Genomic DNA, 21,033 nt, shown 5'->3' on the forward strand with positions numbered 1-21,033 from the left:
ACCTAAAGGAAACCCTGTGGGGCCAACAACAATCCACAAAAATTAACTGAAAGAATTCACCAAACCCCCCTAAAACTCTTTTTAAAACAGTTGGATTTATTATGAATGACATAACAAATCAAATAATTAGGCAAGTCAAAATTAGGAAAACAAACCAAAAGCACAAAAAAAATCCCCTGAAGGAGAGGCCGCAACGCAAATACCCGGCTTCTTAAGGTCCAAGACCAGGTGAACCTTGTTGTCTTAATTAGATTCACCTGCAGAAGAATATGAGACTCTGGTTGATTCAAAACCACCTACTGTTCTAGCAGTACGTATTGATTTGGCCAAAACTCAGTCTGTAGTATGCAGTATGTGAAAAAGAGCAAAATCTGCAGTGTGCCAAAACTCCCTGGATGTCGTACTGATTCAGGAACATTTCTCAGTATGCATCGGACCAGTCTGCCTAGCATACTGTTTCCCATAATGCACAGCACTCGTTCCGCTTTTTCTTAACCACTGGAGCCACTTCTAAATATTTTAAATTATAAGTGTATGCTGAAACCGGAAATCTAGTGACGTCTGGCTCAGCATGCTGCATAACAGATCCAACAGAACAGCCATACTACATACTAAATTCAAGTGCAGTATGTAGAAGGCAGTATCTTCTGCCGACTACATTAGTAGGTAGTATGTAGCAGGCCGTTTCGAAAACAGCCACAGAGAACAGAAACATACAAACAACCATAACAACACAAACAGTTTATTGAAGGTGCAAATGAAATCAGTGCTGACTGACTATATTTACACCTTCAATAAAAGGCACAAGCTGTTTGTGTGCTACGGGGAGTTTTTACTCAACTTCCTGTCAAAAAAAAAAAAGGCTAGTCATACTTTGCCCAGGCTTGACCTCTGCTAATAATGGGCTTCCTACCAATTACGTTTCAAGTTGCTGTCACCTTCAATTACTCTGTTTGAAAATGGCTTGTTGGTTATTCAATTCAAGCTACACTGAAGTTGCAATTCTGTGTATTTTACAATGTTACAAAAAACGCCAAAGATATTGAAATTGGTTTGGAAATGACACGCCTGCATGTTTTAATGTTTATGTTCAAGTGTTGATGTGTATGGTGAGGGGGAGGGGGGCCTTGAAGGTATCTTCATAACGTGAGCCCTGCAGTAAAAGTTTGGAAACCCCTGTTCTAATCCAACATGGACAGATAACCTTGGAGTAGATAACTGTATTTATTATTTATTTTCATGCATCTTATGGGTCTTGTTTGCTCTTTTATCATTTTTAGGTCCAAAGTTTCAGAGACAGAAACTGAAATGACTTCCATGTGTGTCAAGATATGAAGACATTTTTAATGCATATTGGCAGCAAGTGCATCTAAATTAATTAACCCTGCATTTTATGGTTTAAAAAAATGTTTACTGCATTTGAATATCAAGTTTGCATTAAAGGACAATTTAAAAAATATAATAATTTAAAAACTGAGGACACTGCTGACTTAATCTCCATAGTCCAGAGCTCCCTGGCCAGCAGAGTTAAATGATCTTCAAGGTGCATTAATTGTTAGTCTCTAAACTAGTTAATGTGCAACCAAGAGGCACTAAGCTTCATGTGATATCTTGATGTGAACTTTTAGCTTCCGCTTACGTAGCAGCCACTTTAACTGCTGCAGTGGATTAGGCATTACAGAGGCTATTGTTCAAGCCTGTTTTTTCCCCCTTAATTTCTCACTTCTCCCTCAGAAATGCATGGACGAAAACTCTCCACGCTGTTGAAATGATTCTTTTTTCATGATGGAGTACAGGACTGATTCGAAACATGAAAAGCCATGGTCAAAGGTAAGGAAAACTTAAGCCTGTTCACTTGGAGCTGTTGGTTAAGGAGAGAAAACCAGGTTAGTTACGTAACAATCTTTTTTTTTCTCAGACTTCCTGGCACAGGGATTGTGTGGACTATGTAAGACAGACATGTGTAATGGATATTTACTTGAACAGAAAAGCTCAGCAGAGAGACTGATGTATGATCCATGCTGTGGCTGCAACCTGAAGCAGCTGGGTGTTATAGATTGTTTGTACAGTTTCGAAGTGTTTGAAGAGCACAATTAGGGTTGAGACTTGAGGGAATACTAGATTTGAGGTTTGGATTTAAAAGTAACCAACTATAATTAATTTATCTTAACATGAAATTCACTTTTTACTTAGATTAACAGTCTGCAAAAACATGTCCTCTTGTTTAATAAGAAAAATAATACAGCATGTTATTAAATCTCCACATCTAACAAACACATGCAAACAAAAGCTGCCAATGCCTCCTCTGTTGGTAGGACAAATCCCAGAGCTGTAAACCTTCTAAAATGTCAAGCATCCCTCCTGGAGTGTCTCTGTGAGGAGGCACAGAAGGAGCCAGAAAACCTCTGATTCCTCTCCAATACCACTCGGCGCTCCTTGAGACCAACTCCCCTATCTGCTAGTTGTAACAGTTGTGAAATGAATAATTGGTGTCAAGTGGCCCCTGTAATGCCTGCTGTGCTGCTAAGGGCTCAGCCAGATATAAACATAGCACTGGCTGGCTACTTAGAGCAAAATCAGGACCTGGAGTGAGGCTTGAGTTCATCTAAGTTCAGGTATTGTAGATGTTTTTTTCTCAAGCATCCTGGCTTTGTGGGTCATTGCTCACTTTATCCATCCTTAAAATAATCTAGACGCTCTACAACAAGCGGTGGCTGGGGAACAATGTAAGAGGAGGCGTATTTGAGGTTGATGCTTTGTAAATATCCAGGCAGGAAATTGCAGGTGTGTTCAAACCTGGGTGTGGAGACAAATACACCCAACCCCTCTCTTCATAACGCACTCCAGCTTGCACACGGGAGAGAAAGGCAGGGACGCTTTATTGGGACAAAATCTCACTAATCTACTTCCGCAAATTGTAAGAATCACACAGGCATCCATTTCGCCAGACACAACCCAAGGTAAGAGTGATACTTCAATTTAATGATACGTTTTTACGGATGTTTTTTTGAACATCAGTCCATCCTTTCCTTTTATCCTCCATCACTGCTATTTACACACAATTACATCCTTTTATTGTCATACTTTATTATGATCACATTTGCTGGGAATAAAAATGTTTATAACAGGCTTTGTGTAGTTTATTTTGGACCAGTATAAGTCCATATTAAACTGAGATGACATCATTGGGATGTATGTTTAGCCGTAACAAAGCATATTGTGTATTCTGAGTCAATGGACACCACAGCTGAATTGATGCGAAACCAGTCTTTCCTGTCACAGTAATGGACGCAGTGCTAGTCGTCAATTTTATCTTTTCATGAACTGTTTGTTTAAGTTTTTTATTTATTCTGATGAGCATCGGGTGGCACGGTACAGTGGTTGTTTTTTAAGTTGGCAACAAGGGGTTGTTGCTACAGCATTTGGCTTTTACGGCTGGAAGAGGCTTTGAAAATGACAGAATGAATTACACCAATAGTAAAATTAATCAAAACTAGTCAGTCAAAGTGAAGTAGCCCATTATTATGTACAAAATCTTCTAAATAATATTAATTATTATTACTATGATTGTATGTTCTTTTAGGCTGCTGTTATGTTATTGTAAGAAAATGTAAAAATACTATTGCTCCTATGTGTCAATGTGGACTGTATACAATGATATTGCACAATAAAAATATTCTTGAAGTGAAGTAGATTGAAAGAGAAAGGTACTCCTTTTACATCAATGTTAGTTTGGTGCATCAATTTATGTAAATATATGGAAACATGTAAAATATTGGACAAAGGGCTGATACTGTTTTCATTCTGTATCACAGCTAGCTTAAAGCTACATTTCAAATTTCATTCGTTTTTTCAAAGTTGATATTGAAAACATATGTATATCTTGCATTTAAAGATGGGATACGCAATGCAAAACTTAACATAGCACACAACCATATTCTATGGTATGCGTTTGTTTGTTGGACCCTTTTAATGTCTACTGAGCAAAGCTTTTTGTTAGCAAACCTTTCAACAAGGCTAAATTGAGACTATGTATCTTATTACTAAAGAGCTAGCATCATTTACTCTAAAGTTGAGTTCATACACAATCAAACATAGTATCAATCAATTAACCAAGCTTTATTTATATAGCACCTTTTATGCAAATCAAATGCAACCCAAAGTGCTTTACAGTGATTGAAAAACTAGAAAGAAGCAGAAATAAAACAATGGCAAAACATATAAGAGTAAGATAATAATAATAATAATAATAAAAATAAATAATAAAAAAAACATAAAATAAAATAGAGACTAATGAACACCATAAATAAAATATGTGTAATTAAATTAAGTTAAAGCATCAAAATTAAGAATAAAAATAGTTAAAATAAATAGATTTAAAAAGGGGAAGGATAAGAGTTGAAAATAAAACTAAGATAAATAAAAATAAATAAATGAATGAATGAATGAATACATAAAAATAGAATAAGATAACAGTTAAAATTACTAAAATAGAAAAGTACAATTCAAATCAATATTACAGTAAAAGGTAACTAATCCAACTGTTAAACCCTTCATAAAAGCCAGACTGAATAAATACGTTTTTACTTTACATTTAAAAGTCTCAATATCTCTGTCCTTGTGCTGCAACAGTCTCACTTGTTCTGGGGTGAATATAACTAATAGTGTAATGTACACTTAAGTTAGCAAATTTAAGCTAAATATTGATTTGCTGTGGCATAACCTTGACGGTTTGAAATTTTATGACTCTTATCTTTTGTCCTGCTGTTACACAAACTCACTACCATTCTACAGTTGTTACTTTGGCCACTACTGCTCATGATTAGGTGTATATTGCTTTAAAGCTAATGATAGAACTACAGCTCTTCACATCTTAAGCCATCTTGGATTTATTCCAGTATGACTCAGTCTTTCATGTTAGTCTTCATCAGACTCACTCAAAGTGAAGTTTGATTTTGCAACTTTAGCCAAGCCCTATAATGTCAATGCAATCTCAACCCTTTTTTTAATGTGTGCTCTGTATGTGTCACCATTCTATTATTGATATCATGATTATTGCTGAAATATCAACGCCTTGATAATATTAATAAAGGGTGTGGTAAACACTGTGGAAGAGTACAGCTGACCTGACCGAGCTCACCTCGCCTTGCACCACCCACTTCATCAATCACTGCCTGGAAAGACATTTTTATGCCTGTACCTGGAGCAGAGATTAGATTCTGAGGCGCTATATGAGCCATGAATTAAAGCTTGGTTATTTCTCTGGAGAATAACCTCCAGCTATTTGACAATCGATTCGTGTCTGCGTGGATCCTGTATTTGTATTCATGATATGTTGGCGGCAGCGTGACATCCCCCGGAGCCACTTTCCATATGGTGTGTCAACGCTAAGCCTATATTCTTGGCTCAGCAGGTGCTACAGTGTTTGCTTATCAGTGCTGTTGTTTCTGATATTTCAGTCAAGAGGCTGTTTAAGCAGCGCTGATTGCAGAACTTCAAGGCTGGTATGAAGCCAAGCTGACACTCATTAGGGGGATTAGCGGTATTTTACTGTCAGAGATGCAATCTTTTGAAAGGGTTCACTTGTCATGTTGGATACATCTGTTTCCAGTGAAATGATAGGAAACTCAAAATGATGTGGGATGAGGAGGAGGAAGAAGAGTCTTTGAAATAAATGTTTGTATGTTGAAGTACTTTGGAGAACGTAGAAGTTGATGTTTCTATGAACTATTTAGAGTTCTGGTACATAAGGGCTACTTATTATAATTAGACATGACTCATGGTATTCAGAACCCCATAAAATATTGAAATACCCAACTCTGCCCTCTTCTCTACTGAGCCTTTCATACTTCATCTTCATACATTATCACAGCTTTGATTTCCAGACCTCAAATTAAAATATTTAAATGCACTTTCAAAGTCTTGTTATCAGGTACAGTTTGGGGGGATATAATGCTAAAAATAAACCATACACTACCTCTATCGAACCAATTTCTGATTAAGTTATGCTGAACATAAAAGATTTGGCTTAAAAACCAAAGTTCTTCCCTTAACCCCCTGTTATGTTTGTTTCTCTGGAACAGCAATAATGTTCCTGGGTCAATTTGACCCGGAGCATATTCAATCATCCAAGTGTCAGAACCCCAAAAAATCCCAAAACACAAATTAACACAACACCTCTTCTGTCACATGCTGCCCAGATTTTTATGCTGCCTTTAGCTGGTATATTTCCTAAAATAGATTTTAAAAGGGGTCAGTTTGACGCGCAATATAACAGGAGGGTTAAGTTGGTGGAGACCAAAAATAGAGCTCAAATAAGAGATTGAGTAGATTTACATGAATCAATTTAACTCACAAGTGCACCATATCAACTTAAAAGTTAATGGCATGTGTTGTGTAAAAAAAGTTGAACTATTTCAACATTTTAAAATGTCAATATAATAACCCTTGTCCACACTACACTCGCTATTCTCTGCTTACCAATGAACAGTCTTTGTAATGTTGGCAAAGGTATCACTGAAGTGATGTACCGGCTTTTGAACACAGTTTTGTTTTCTCATGAAGTTTGATGGGTCACAACCAAGCCAGGTTAGCAATATATCATGAAAATTGTGCTGACAATGTTAGCGAAGGGATTTGTCACAAATACACACTTTCAGAAACCTTTTTCTTGAATCTAAATCAAGATCTACAACAATGTGAATACAATCTGCAAAAACTATCATGAGTTATAAAGAGTTACTGAAGTAAGAGGCCCCTTGTGGAAATAACTACCATTTATCATATTATTGGATTCATGATAATGTTTAAGAAGCATTTTTGATGTAATTGGGTTAAGTGGAACTGAATAATTTCATAGTGTTTAACTTTAAGCCCATTGTAACAGAGGCCCTGATGAAGAATCACAAAGGTGATTTTTCATCTTGTATGTAGGTTAATATCTTGTGCACACTAAAAAGTTACGTGGCACGCAACTCAACTCTGTGCAGCACATAGACTGTATAAATCATGGACGTAGTATCCGTGACGTCACCCATCTGTTCCTGAGCGCTGTTTTGAAGCCAATTGATGGCAGCAGCCATATTGGAAAGGCGGAACTCAACCAGGCTTAGTGACGTAAAGGGGCGGGGTTTGAGCCTCCTAGCCAACAGCTATGTGTTCCCGACCAGGAGTCAAGTCAGTCATGTCCTTATTTGGGCAAAAACTTCTAATCTTAATATCTTCTGAACCGTTGCGTTAGAGAAAATTCATCCCCGTACAGTGTGTGCCGATAGAGAAATTAGCTATGTAGAGCCAAGCTGTTTTTTGAACCGGGCCGTAAACATGTTTATTTCTGCTGCAAAGATCTTCTTTTTTGAATTGGTGTCTATGTGGTTTCCGGTGTTTCTGCAGCCAGCCTCAAGCAGATTCTCAATGAATTGCAGTTTGTAACACTTCCGCATGTGCTTCATAGTTTGAGACAGGAGGCTGCCGCTTGGTGCAGCTAATGGGCGTTATATTACACACACTACGTAATAAACAACAACTGTGATTACACAATCAAACTAGCTAATTGCTAGCCAATAATGGCATATCAAGAACAAATGATGGCAACTGATGGAAAGTGTTATTTCTACTGCTGTATTTGCACAGGTTAATAACTTGTGCTCACAAGACAATAACTTGTTTCCACAATATAATAAATTGTGCACACAACAAATTTCTCACTTTATGGGACTTCGGTGGCTCTGTCCATTGTAGAAGTAGTATATAAGATAGCGCAATTAAAAAAATCTCAACCTGCAAAGTTATAGCTATCAGGTCCTTGTAGAACAGCAAAAACATTAATCCTATGTAAATAAATGAAGCAGAAAGTAACTGAATTGAAACCCTAAAATGTAGACATTTAACCGCTCCTGTTATGCTGCGGGTCAAATTGACCCTTTTTAAAGTTTATTTTAGGTAATATATTCCTTCCAAACCAGCTAAATGCAGCATAAAAATCTGGGCAGCATGTGACAGAAGAGGTGTCGTGTTAATAATCAACATCACTTCATGAAAAATAATAATAATAAAATAAAATAGACAAAAATCTATGTCAGTAAAACTATAGTATGTATATTTAGGGCTTTTCAATGTACATTAAAAAAGTTTTAAAGGGGGCTGGTGGCCCACATACAGAGGCTACAGTCCTTGTCGCAGGGGTCACCTGTTCGATTCCCTGCCGTTCTACCATTTCCTGCATGTCTTCCCCCCTCTCTACTCCCCACATTTCCTTTCTCTCTTCAGCTGACCTATCAAATAAAGGCAAAAATATAAAAAATATATAAAAAAAAAAGTTTAAACATGAATTTCATAAAAAAGGAGTGAGTTATCCTCATTGAACCATGATCTGTGAGAATTAAAGGACACCATTGCACTAAATATTGATTTAAATGGTTAGTAATGGAGTTAATAATGAGATTAAAGAAATATTTTGGGTGTTTTTTGGGGGGTTCGGACACTTGGATCATTAAATATGCTCTGGGTCAAGTTGACCCAGGAACATTATTGCCTCAGAAACGAACATAATAGAAGGGTTAAACACTTCAATGCAGTTCATGAGTGTAGAAGTGAGTTTAGGTGTCTGTAATGTGTAGTTTGCTGTCTTAATGTCACTTTAAGGATAAACCTGTATATGTATGCCATACTAGTTTTTATTATTATGACAGTATAACAAGCACATTATTCATTGCTCACTTTTTCTTTCCTTTGTGTTTTTTTTTAGTTCAGCAGAAGGATGAGCAATGACAGTCAAGACGCATTTAGAAATGTCCAACGAAAGCCAGGCCTGCAGATATGGACAATCAACGTGAGTCAGCCCTTGGACGAATAGTTTGTAGAGATCTTGGCTCTTGTTTTTGAGCCAGGTTTTATAATAATCAACGTGTCTGTTGCTGGTCTCTTGTTCAGAACATGCAGATGGTGTCTGTTCCAGCCCAGGGCTTTGGTAACTTCTTTGAAGGGGACTGTTACATCATTCTCTATGTGAGTTTAATGCTGCCTGATTTCCACAGAGGTTTCAGAAAGGTTCAACATAAATTAATGAAGGTATGTGATTAATGCATGATTTGCTGCTATGTATGGAAGTGTGACTGTATCTTTTTCCTGTGTTTTACACCAGGTAAGTCAGAACAAGGGCTCAGGCCAGTCATCTGACATCCACTACTGGATCGGAAAAGCCTCCTCCCAGGATGAGCAGGGTGCAGCAGCCATTTTTGTCACCCAGCTGGACGAGCACTTGGGTGGGAGTCCGGTTCAGCACAGGGAGGTGCAGGGCAGCGAGTCGCCACGGTTTAGGAGCTACTTTAGAAACGGCCTCATGTGAGTCAAAGAAAGAGGCTGTTACTATATGTCAGCTAAAAGTGGATGTTGACTAAATAAAGAGAGGGAGTCACACTTGTGCTGTAATCTTCCAGGGACATGGCTTACAAGAGCAATCCCTCTGCATGGAATCATTATGACAGAAATTACACTTGTTTTGTTGGAGCTTAGCAAAGAAAAATAGATCTTTCTCATGCCCGGTTCATAAACCTCTTACTTTTCATTACTGTTGTTTTTTTTATCTTTATGAAAATGCAACTTAAAGCTACATTTTAAAACCAACAACGCTGGACCTGCACTGAAACATGTATGCACTCATCCTGTCTCTTGTTTTATTGCACTTGAACTTCAGCACCTGATCTCTCAACAGCTACAAGAAAGGGGGCGTGGCTTCAGGTTTTCAGCACGTTGACACAAACGCCTACAATGTCCTGAGATTGCTGCACGTCAAAGGGAGGAAGCATGTCACTGCGTCAGAGGTATGCAGCGTGCAATAAGAAAGGGCTTTGACGGGGATTAATTCTGCTGGTCCTGCAGCAGTGTTCAAGGAACTGAATTGAGGGATTTATGGGGCTAGCTGGATTGTTTGTAGCTGGTGCTAAAGGTTGTAGCCAAAACAAACAATAGCAGATTCAGTTGCACTAGGTAAATAATTGAAATTAATATTACTGCAATGCAACTACAGTGGGTACTGTGCATTGGTGCTGAATTTTAGCAAACACAAAGTATCAAATATCCCAATCCAGTTTGAAGTCATCACAAAATCATCACTGGATTCACCTCCAACTCAAGCTGTAAGCAAAGACAACAGAAGAATTGAAGAAAGAAGAAATTGCTCATGAGCTACAAACCTTAGAAGCTTACTTTGTTAAAGGTGCAGTTGGGAGGAATGGGGTAAAAAACTATACTTTTTAGTTATTATACCCATCCGTACTCATCAGTAATTTAAGTAATTTGAGATTATGACAAAATCTCTGTGTTTTCCAATGCCTTTGTATCAAGCAATGTTATTATTCCCCTTGTTCACGTTATCACGGACCAATAAGAGCTACTCTCCGACCCTCTGTCCTGATTGGTCGAGTGGCGGCTCCTACTACGTCGTCCTGATTGGCTGGGAAGCCGGCACTACTTCCTCATAGAATGCACAGGAGAAGTAGGGGAAATCTGGTGGGGAGGGGTAGTGTTGACATTCAAAATCTCTCTCTGAACTGATGTTTATATTACGACTACAAACTGCAGCTTTAAAGGAACTACAACTTCAGCTAGCTAGCCGCTGCGTACCAGCTAAAGCTAACATTAGCCCGAGGCATACCGTTCAAAACAGAATAAGCTTTCTTACTGCTAAGTTTACTTACAGAATTACTGCAGCTTGGCCCAACCAGTCCCCTTCATTGTATTATCCCTATCATCTGAATCTGGCAACACCATGTTAGCAAGTAGCATTCTCGTTGCTAGTTAGCTGCCTCAGTAAGCAGTCATTACCTGTCCACCTGTCCCAACCAAGAGAGGCTAGAATAACAATTTAAGATTGATATTTTCCTTCTCATTCAGCAATACAAATTTATGGTGAAACTCACATCGTCAGCGAACGTTATTGAGTAAATTTAAGATAGTATGTGTCACAATATTTTTTTTTAATGTATATTTTATCTGAAAAAGACTGGTGAGAAGGGAGATTTTAGAGGGCTGAGTTTAAAATAAGTACGGTTTATCCAGGTCGGTACTTATTTAATTTTATTTAATCAGGAGAAAGCCACATTGAGATTAAAAATCTCTTTTTCAAGTGTGTCCTGTCCAAGATCAGCAGCAGCACATTCCAGAAAAGTTACAGACAAACAAAACATAATTCTAAGACATTACAAAATATCATGGGTTTCAGAACAAAAGTCATCATTCAAAGCTTCTACAAACTGAAGCATCTTCCTCAAGAGCCTTCAGTCTGCTTTTAAAAACATTTAAAGAGACAAGCTCACTGAAACCCAGGCTCTCCTGCAACAGGTTCCAGGCTGCATGAGCAGCATATCTAAAACTCTTTTTACCCATTTCAAGACGCACTCTGGGGACTGAAAGCAAAAGCATGTATTGTGACTGGGTCACAGAGCAGAGACTGTCCTTCCAGTGTTTTTTAAACTTCATGCTGGAGCTAATTTTTCACACAGCCACAGGTTTTCTAGTTTGCTTGTTTTATAGCTGTCAATGCATGTGTGAACTTCCTGTGGAGGGTAATGACAGTGTGGTGTTTGACATTTATTCCCCTATTTTAACATTGTGTGCATGTGCGCAGGTGGAGGTGTCATGGAACAGTTTTAACAATGGAGACATATTCCTGCTGGATATGGGGAAAGCCATTGTGCAGTGGAACGGCCCCAAGAGCAACAGGAGGGAGAAGCTCAAGGTAAGCCTTCACACAGAGTGGTTGTAAAACAGCAGTTTTATTTTATACTTTTCATACTGTGAAGTTCTCTCTCTCATGTTTTTGGTAACAATATCTTTGACACAAAACCGGTCTAAGCATATCCACATTACAGTCACTGATGACAGAACACAATGTAATACCATTTTTGCTGTTTTCTCACATTAGAAAACATACAGCTTATTGCTGTGCTCTTCACTCGTACCATCCTTGTTCGCAGGCAGTGTTAATGGCTCAGGACATCCGGGACAGGGAGAGAGGAGGTCGTGCTCAGATCGGAGTGGTGGAGGGAGGAAATGAGCACGACTCCCCTGAGCTCATGAAGGTGATGATGGCGGTGCTGGGTCAGAGAAGTGGGTCGCTGAGGGAGGCCACTCCTGATGATCAACCTGACGGTGTGCAGAGGAACATGGTCAGACTGTACCAGTGAGTAGTTTTGATTCATCTGTTGAATTATTACTGTAACACATCAGTAATTTCAATAAATCACGCTCTGTTTTTTTTCTTCAGCGTTTATGAAAATAGCGGAAATCTCGTGGTTCAAGAAGTGGCCACGCAGCCTCTGACACAAGACCTGCTGCACTCCTCTGTAACTGTCCTTTATCCCATGCTCATGTTTGTTCAGTATTTTGTTATGACAGTACATAGGCCCAGACCTAATGCTCTATTTTTCACTTAATATCAGGACTGTTACATTTTGGACCAAAGAGGCTCCAGTGTGATGGTGTGGAAAGGCAACCAAGCCTCCAAGGAAGAGCGGCGAGAAGCTCTCAACAGGGCAGTGGTGAGTTTGCCAGATACACTAAGATATATATCAAGCTAACAACATTTTTTTGTTTATACTAGATCTGTGAATGGAAGTACTTTGGCACAAGATAAATCTCCTTTCACTCTTTAATTCCTCAATATTGTTATTCTCTTTTGCCTGCAAGTTGAAGAGTAATAATATGTCAAAGTCATCAAAGGTACTCTTCTTTTCTACCAGGGTTATATCAAAGCCAAGAACTACCCCTCCAGCACCAGCGTGGAGGTGATGACAGAGGGCGGAGAGTCAGCCATGTTCAAACACTTGTTTAAATCCTGGAGAGATAAAGGGCAAACTCAGGGTCTTGGTACCACCTACAGCGTGGGAAAGATAGGTAACCTCTACATAACCTCAAATGAATATGCATAGAGATCAGTTAGCTTTAAAAGCTTATGTTCTAATACAATGAAGACTCTAATGCAGTGCACAGTGCCTAGTGAGTTGAAATTAGCATCAATGGCATCAAAGTTATAGTGAAAACAAAACAGGTCATATAACCATCGAATTGAGGGGCGGAAAGAGCTTTTTCTAGCATTTTTAGAGCCACTTTAACACTTATAATTTTAGGCTCTTTCATAGTGTCATGAGCTGAAAATCTAGTGTTTCTTCTTTACATTTCATATGATCAGTGATTTCCAATACTGAACACTTTGGGTCTCTTTACAGCAAAGGTAGAGCAGGTTAAGTTTGACGTAATGCAACTCCACGCTCGTCCTGAACTGGCAGCAAAGCAGCGCATGGTGGATGACGCTTCTGGAGATGTTAAGGTGAGGATTAGTAAAAAAAAAAAGGTGACATGTTGGTCCTCCTGTGTGTATCATGAGAGGAAGAATGTTGATATTATTTATATTTTTGTATCAGGTGTGGCGTATAGAGGACTTGGAGCTGGCTGAAGTAAATCCAAGTACATATGGACAGTTTTATGGAGGAGACTGCTATTTGGTGCTGTATTCATATCAAAGATCATACCAGCAGCAGTACATACTCTACATGTGGCAGGTCAGTATCACCACAGAGTAAATATGTTAAAGCAATATATGCCCTTATGCCAGCAAACATAATTTCAAGAACCTCACTGTGGAATTGTAATGCCCCTTGAAAACACTTTCTGGACACTACTGCCGTCTCATTGTTGTGCTCATGATAGCCGAGGAATTCTGTGAGTATCTTCAAAGATAGCCACTTGGTCTCATTAAGGATGAATTGATAAGATTTTGATGGTCAAAGATCAAGGATGTGCCCATCCCTTTCATGTGAGCGTGATATCACAGGAGCGCCGGGTCGTAAAAGAGTCCACGCCATTTGTTCTCGCCACACTCATATTTAGTCTCCACAGAAGTATTAAACAACACCGTGGGAAGTAAGCAAGACTATTTCATGGTCAAATACCCTGTGTCTCTCATTTCATTGTGAAATAACAAATTCATATTTGTCAAAGGTAACTCAACCTTGTTTGTGAAGTTGGCCGACAGAATCAGGGAGAGAGAGATCTCAAATATTCACTTTTTTTAATCAGCTATTATCTGCATTTTATCTGACTTCCAGGAAGTTTGACCCTGTGACAGTAAAATCTTTATTGACTTGTACAAAGGTTAAATAAAGGACAAAATAATGAAATCACAAGATTTTATAAAACAGGTTTGCAATCACCACAGGGAAAAGCCAGGCTTATTCATTCCTGATCTTACCTGGCTTTACCTCTAGCACACCTGCTTATCTGCTACTGATTGTAACCTACAACTTGACTAGTTATTCCGGTTTCTCTCATTCTGTTAAAATAATCTCCTGTCCTTTTATTAACCTAACTATATGTTGTTGTAAACCAGGGCCGTCACGCCACAAAAGACGAGATCACAGCTTGTGCCTACCAGGCTGTAAACATTGATAACAAGTACAATGGAGCTCCAGTCCAGGTCAGGGTGGTCATGGGAAAGGAGTCTCGCCACTTTCTGGCTATTTTCAAGGGGAAATTCATCATCTATGAGGTGAGGCAGTTTGTAAAGAAGATTTTTTCTCCCATTTACAAATGCTTAAATACATAACACTTTATAAAACTGTTCCACAAATCAGCAATCAGCACTCAGATAATCATGAGTTAATGTATGACTCATTCATGCATTAATGATTACCACATCACCGGATGATGAAGATAATCAACAGTCTGAGTGATATATGACTTATTATTGATGAATCTATGTTAATATCTAGTATTGATTATTGCTGTTAATTCATGTGTTAATTACCACTATGAGTCAATTCTCCTCTTTTCTTCATGGTGAGTAAATTATGGTGCCTCACCAAGTAAAGTCTCAATGATTATATCTTTGTTTAACCCTCCTGTTATGTTCATTTCTCTGGAACAGCAATAATGTTCCTGGGTCAAATTGACCCGGGGCATATTCAATTATCCCAAAAACATCCCAATACACATGTTTTAAATCTAATTTTAACTCCATTACTAACCATTTAAATCAAGATTTAGTCCATCCGTGTTCTTTAATTCTCAGATCTTGGTTCAATGAGAATAACTCACTCGATTTTCATTAAAATGAATGCTAAAACTTTTTGTAACTTACATTGGAAAGTCCTAAATATAAATATAATAGCTTTACATGACATAGATTTTTGTTTATTTTATTTCACATATTGTTTTTTGTTTTTTTATGAAGTGATGTTGATAAATTAACATGACACCTCTTCTGTCACATGCTGCCCAGATTTGTATGCTGTATTTAGCTGGTTTGGAAGGCATATATTTCCTAAAATAGACTTTTAAAAGGGTCGATTGGACCCGCAACATAACAGGAGGGTTAACATTCATTAATGATTAATTCAGACAGATGCTGATTATGATAAAGACAGTAGCCAGTAGCGACAACAGTAAAGTAAATACAGTCCGCATTAAAAAATGTCTGTTTAAGATTGTTCACCCAACAATATTTAAGTACGTGATCTTATAAGGAAAATCAAATAAAATTCCAATATAAAATGAAATTTAAAAATTTTTCTGCCCTCTCTAAATTTTGGCATAAGATAGGGGAACAGTTATTCTAATGACAAACAGCATCTTCAAGGTTTGTTGTCTCCCCAATAAAGGTACTGGAAAAGAAAGCACAATTTGTTACATTATCGAAGTTAAGAAGGAATACTTAATCAGCTACACAGTGTCAGACATTGCTAAAACAATCAAACCCTCAGCTAGCAAAAACTGCTGCATTCACTACTCTTATTTCATGGTCATTTTAAGTCGAATAAAGATCTGTTTTTACTTAAACATACTTAACAAACCCAACCACATGCATTAATACTTACAGGAGTACTCTTCATTAACTGATGATGTGGCTATCATTAGTGTGCATGATATATACATTGACTCATGATTATTAGTTGTATAAATGTGGCATTAATACTCATGAGGGAAATAGTACTGTAAAGTGTTACCAATGCTAACAGCTGTAAGAGAAGACTTTTACTTCAAAACATAAAGGAAATGTTTTATTTCTTTCAGGAAATTACTTTGGTCAAAAATTAAAGTAAATAGTCAGAACAATGCAAAAAAAAAAGGTGGTCATGTTAAATTAAATGTTTTACATATTTGTGGAGATTGAAAAATGTGTGCGTGCTCTGTGTTGCATCCTCAGGGTGGCACAGGACGACCAGGTGTGGTCAACCCTTCCCGAAGTGCCAGGCTGTTCCAGGTGAGAGGGACTGATGCGCTCAACACAAAGGCCACTGAAGTCCCTGCAAGGGCCTCGTCTCTCAACACCAACGATGTTTTCCTGCTGAAGACTGACCACGTATGCCATCTGTGGTATGGAAAGGTGTGTGCAGAAAAAAAAAAGCCTCACACGAAATGAATTTTAAAGAATGCAAATTTTATTTTGCATCATCACACAAATGCGTGTGTTTGATGTCTGATTCTGTGTCTCCAGGGCTGCAGCGGGGATGAGAGAGAGATGGGGAGAGCCGTGTCTGATGTGCTGTCCAGGCAGGACAAGCAGGTGGTGATGGAGGGCCAGGAGCCAGCTCAATTCTGGGTAGCTCTGGGAGGGAAAGCCCCCTATGCCAGTGAAAAGAGGTAAACACAGCTGGCAGCAACATCACACCTTTAAATCTGACAGTGATGTGATGGTACTCTGACCTCAAGAGACATTTGACTTTGGATGTTCTGCGACTGGTTGGCTTTCTTATTTGTTCAGATAAGATGAGCATTCAACATAAGCCACATTTGTCATTCTCAGTCTATATGATAGTAAATAAAGCAAAATGTAACATTAAAAAAATTACCCATAAATGAGGATTTATCTCAAAACTGGTCCAAAAAGCCTTTTAATCATATTCTGAGACATTAATAAGCTTAAATTCAAATCTGCATGGATTATTTTGACATCAAGGTCAGTTAAATTTGCCTGATGTCATATTCCCCTCGACACACAAACACATAAATAGAGCAGATTACACAGTTGTGATGACGGCCAGCACTGTGTTGTTTCAGACTGCAGAGGGAGGAGCCTGCTTACTGTCCAAGGCTGTTTGAGTGCTCCAATCAGAGCGGTCAGTTTAGGATGACCGAGGTGGAAGACTTCACCCAGAGCGACCTTGACGAGGAGGATGTCATGCTGCTGGACACCTGGGACGAGGTGAGAGGTCAAAAGAGTGGGAATCAGGCAGACAATAGGTAGATGCCTCTAACTGCAGAAAAACAGCCTCTATGAATATACTCTATCTTCAAATCACTGTTAGGAGGATTCTTTTTCTTGATTTTTTTTTATATGAAAAACTGTGGAAAATTGTAAAAATCAACTAGAAAGGCCAACGAAAATATTGTGCAAAGAGTGTTATGTTATTTTAACCCTCCTGTTATGTTGCGGGTCAAATTGACCCTTTTTAAAGTCTATTTTAGGCAATATATGCCTTACAAACCAGCTAAATACAGCATAAAAATCTGGACAGAATGTGACAGAAGAGGTGTCGTGTTAATTTATCAACATCACTTCATAAAAAATTCTAAATGTAAAATAAAATAAACAAAAATCAATGTCATGCAAAACTATTGTTTTTATATCAAGGGCTTTCCAATGTACATAAAAAAAGTTTTAACATTAATTTTGATGAAAAACAAGTGAGTTATCTTCATTGAACCATGATCTGAGAATTAAAACACCAGTGGACTAAATCTTGATTTAAATGGTTAGTAATGGAGTTAAAAATTAAAAAAATGAGTATTTTTTGGGGTTCTGACACTTTTGGATAATTGAATATGCCCCTGAATATGACCATTATTGCTGTTCCAGAGAAACGGACATAACAGGTGGGTTAAAAGATTTAGCCATCTTGTTTAAATTGGCGCTCAGAGAATCACAGAATGCATCCCTTTAAGTGCTGGAAAAGGAAAACGCACTTGTCAGACACATTTGAAGGAGCCTTCCAAATGGGACAGCCTTGCAGTGATGCAATCAGTCTATGCATCCATTGAAGGACGCAGCCCCTGAATTTGGACACAGCTAATGGCTAAAAAAAATGGTGGTAAACAGCCAACCTCTGAACAAAGGAAAATTGTTGTCTTTATGTAATTCTCTTTATTCTTTTTTAAAAATCCTCAGATTTTCTTGTGGGTTGGAATATCAGCCAACCAGTACGAGACCAAGGAGGCGTGGAACAGCGCGCAGGACTACCTGAGAACCCACCCAGCAGACCGTGACCTTGACACACCCATCATTTTTATCAAGCAGGGACACGAACCACTCACCTTCACTGGCTGGTTCAACGCATGGGACCCACATGAGTGGACCGTGAGTTTGTTCGATCTCTTTGATCACACTGAGAGGCAGTAGAGCATTTTAATTCAATGAGGTGTGATTCTATGACTGCGTATTGACGCTACATCAGCACTGAATATGGAAGAGAGAAAAATTTCACATGAAAACTGAATAATCTCACTTTTACTAACCATTTTAGAAATTAGAAAGAAATTAGAAAGTAAAATGTGGATGATTTAATGAAGTGTTTTAGAAGATTCTGCATGGTTGACTAACTTGATCTTTTGAACAGGGAGGAAACTCCTATGAGGAGATGAAAAAAAAGCTGGGCGATGCAGAATCAATCTCACAGATAACTGTAGTAAGTGATTCACTGACACCAATCCTAACTCTTAATGACTAAATCTACTAATATAACAAATGACCTGAATTGTCTGCAATGCAATACATAACATTTCTCCCTGAAGCATAAGTATTTCATTCACCAATGTATGATGTCTGCAGGATCTGAACAACGCTAACCTTAATAAGAGTCCTGTTGGGATGAGTGGGGGTGGTTACAGGGCACCAGGAGGCCCAATGAGCTCCCCTCCAATGTACAGGTTCCATGATTTTTCCCCCAAATCCCCCACTCCATCCAGCCCATCATCTTTCCGTGGTGGTGGCACAGTATCCCCCTCTGCTGGAGGCTCTGGGATGTGTCTGAAGCCAGAGCTCCTCATCAACAAGTCTCCCAGTGAGCTGCCGCAGGGAGTGGACCCCAGCCAGAGAGAGGTGGGTGCAGTGTTATGGATCTGCTGCAAATGACACCGAGGACGGAAGTCGGTGTGTGCCAGGTGTTAAAAGTGTATGGCAAAGTGCCTTCGTACTGGAAACTCGGAGCTCAGTGAAAAGTAGGGCTGTGCATTAATAAGGTGACGATCCTGATTTAAGTCTTATGATATCGTCCAAATCAATATTTTATTTATGAAAGTCACTGTAAAATTACATTTTTATTCAGGGAAGAAAAACTTTTCCAAAAAAAAGTCGATCCTCAAAACTTGGTCAGAAAAGATAGTTATTTGTGTTGTCTCATACTTCGTTTTAATGCTGTAGTTTTTTGTATACTGAAGGAGAGACATGGGGAATCTACTGTGGTAGGAAGCTTTAGACTGCCCATCCTCATCACCAGTATACACTAATCACTGAAGTTCAGGTGCAGTTTCTTGACCAATAGCAGCTTTAGAGAGTCCTGCTTCACTTAAAGAATGTCACTAAAACAGACAAGGAATAGCCTAGCCCAGTGGTTTCCAAAGTGGGGGCCGCCAGGGGGCGCTAGGGGGGCCTCAGAAAATTGGAGGGAAGGGGAAAAAATAGAATCTAATTATTATTATTATTATTTTTTTTTACAACATCTTTGTTAATAATTTCCTATGCTTAACAAATGTAATAATTATTGAAAAGTGATTAAAAGTAAGAAAATAAATTCTAAAAGTTGATGTTTCTTTACATATTTTGAAGCATTGTCTGTGGGTTTGCAAAGGGGGGTCCCCGGCCAGAAGCTAATGTTGTTTTTGGGGCCTTGGCATGGTAAAGTTTTGGAACCCCTGGCCTAGCCTAATTAAAATAGGCCTGCAAACAAACAGGAAATACCTACAGAGAGATACAGAAATAAAGAGACTCAAAACAAGTATACATAAATAAAAGAACATACACAGAGAGATGCAAAATAAATACAGAATGAAAAAAATGACTCCCAACAACTTCAAAGGAATGCAAAGTGCCAGAGATACTGAAAATAAGAGCGCTGAGTTGGTAAACAACTACAAAGTAACAATCTGACTACAAAGTGACACAAACATCAAAAAGAATGAGCAACATAACAGCAAAGATACACAAAACGACTTCTAAGGAAACCAGACATGTTTATTTTCTGTCTCTTTGTAGTTATTTTGGATCTCTTTTTGGTTGTTTACTTTCTTTGTAGTTGTATTATTTATTTTGTAACATCTTTAGGAGAGTGTCATATACAAGGATGGGTGGAGTCCCTTTTTGCATTCCTGCGCGAACATCCCATTGTTGTATAATCTTTCCATGACTCCAAGAATGACTGTGATTAAATGGGAGGTGCTAAATGTTGTAATTATTGTGTGTGTGTGTCCTGGTGTAATAACACAAAGTGCACAGCAGAGGACATCCTAACTGTTTTATGTCTCCCTCTGTGCACTGATTTCAGGACTTCCTGTCTGATGTGGATTTTCAGAACCTGCTGGGTACAAGTCGCTCAGACTTCCTCCGCCTGCCAAAGTGGAGGCAGAATGACATAAAGAAAAAAGCTGGATTATTCTGAGACAAACCGTGTCTATTGGATTACACAGTCTTTGATAGACCTTACAAAAAAACCCCACATTTATAAAGCAAACTGAGTCAGCATTTATCTGGATCATTTTATCAGAATACTATTTTTCTTTTACTTTTTAACAACTTATTCCTACAACAACCAAGTTGGAGTGATCAAGCAAGTTAAGATGTTATCTAGATCTAGCTCATCATCATGAAAGTCTTAAAAGTAATCATAACAAGTAAACAAATTGCACTCAAAATGAAATATTTTAATAGAAATACTTTGTATTTATCTGTCTTTTAATTTATTATGCTGATTGAAGCATGATTTTCTCTGCATAATATTGTTATTCGCATGCTAAATAAAGTCTAATATAAATAAAGACACAAAA

At 38.3% G+C, this 21,033-nt stretch overlaps 1 protein-coding gene across 5 annotated transcripts; it reads left to right on the forward strand.

Annotated features, from left to right (window-relative positions):
• Positions 1 to 1,700: 1,700 nt before the first annotated feature.
• vill (villin-like) lies at positions 1,701 to 20,992 on the forward strand. Of its 5 annotated transcripts, none has more exons than XM_034706515.1 (20): positions 1,701 to 1,830; positions 8,747 to 8,830; positions 8,932 to 9,006; positions 9,143 to 9,342; positions 9,713 to 9,821; positions 11,627 to 11,737; positions 11,976 to 12,181; positions 12,266 to 12,344; positions 12,441 to 12,539; positions 12,741 to 12,894; positions 13,227 to 13,327; positions 13,422 to 13,559; positions 14,387 to 14,545; positions 16,202 to 16,381; positions 16,493 to 16,638; positions 17,056 to 17,200; positions 18,164 to 18,352; positions 18,612 to 18,680; positions 18,824 to 19,093; positions 20,535 to 20,991. In XM_034706515.1, exons 1-20 carry the CDS (start codon positions 1,783 to 1,785, stop codon positions 20,646 to 20,648), a joined length of 2,676 nt encoding a protein of 891 aa, XP_034562406.1. In that variant the 5' UTR covers positions 1,701 to 1,782; the 3' UTR covers positions 20,649 to 20,991. The 5 variants fall into 5 exon arrangements, with proteins under 5 accessions (XP_034562406.1, XP_034562409.1, XP_034562407.1 ...); XM_034706516.1 differs by having other exon boundaries at positions 1,771 to 1,830; positions 8,752 to 8,830; XM_034706517.1 differs by lacking the exon at positions 1,701 to 1,830 and adding an exon at positions 2,856 to 2,960.
• The last annotated feature ends 41 nt before the right edge of the window (positions 20,993 to 21,033 follow it).

Source organism: Notolabrus celidotus, chromosome 17, assembly GCF_009762535.1.
Source record: "Notolabrus celidotus isolate fNotCel1 chromosome 17, fNotCel1.pri, whole genome shotgun sequence".
In the NCBI taxonomy this organism is placed as follows: domain Eukaryota; kingdom Metazoa; phylum Chordata; class Actinopteri; order Labriformes; family Labridae; genus Notolabrus; species Notolabrus celidotus.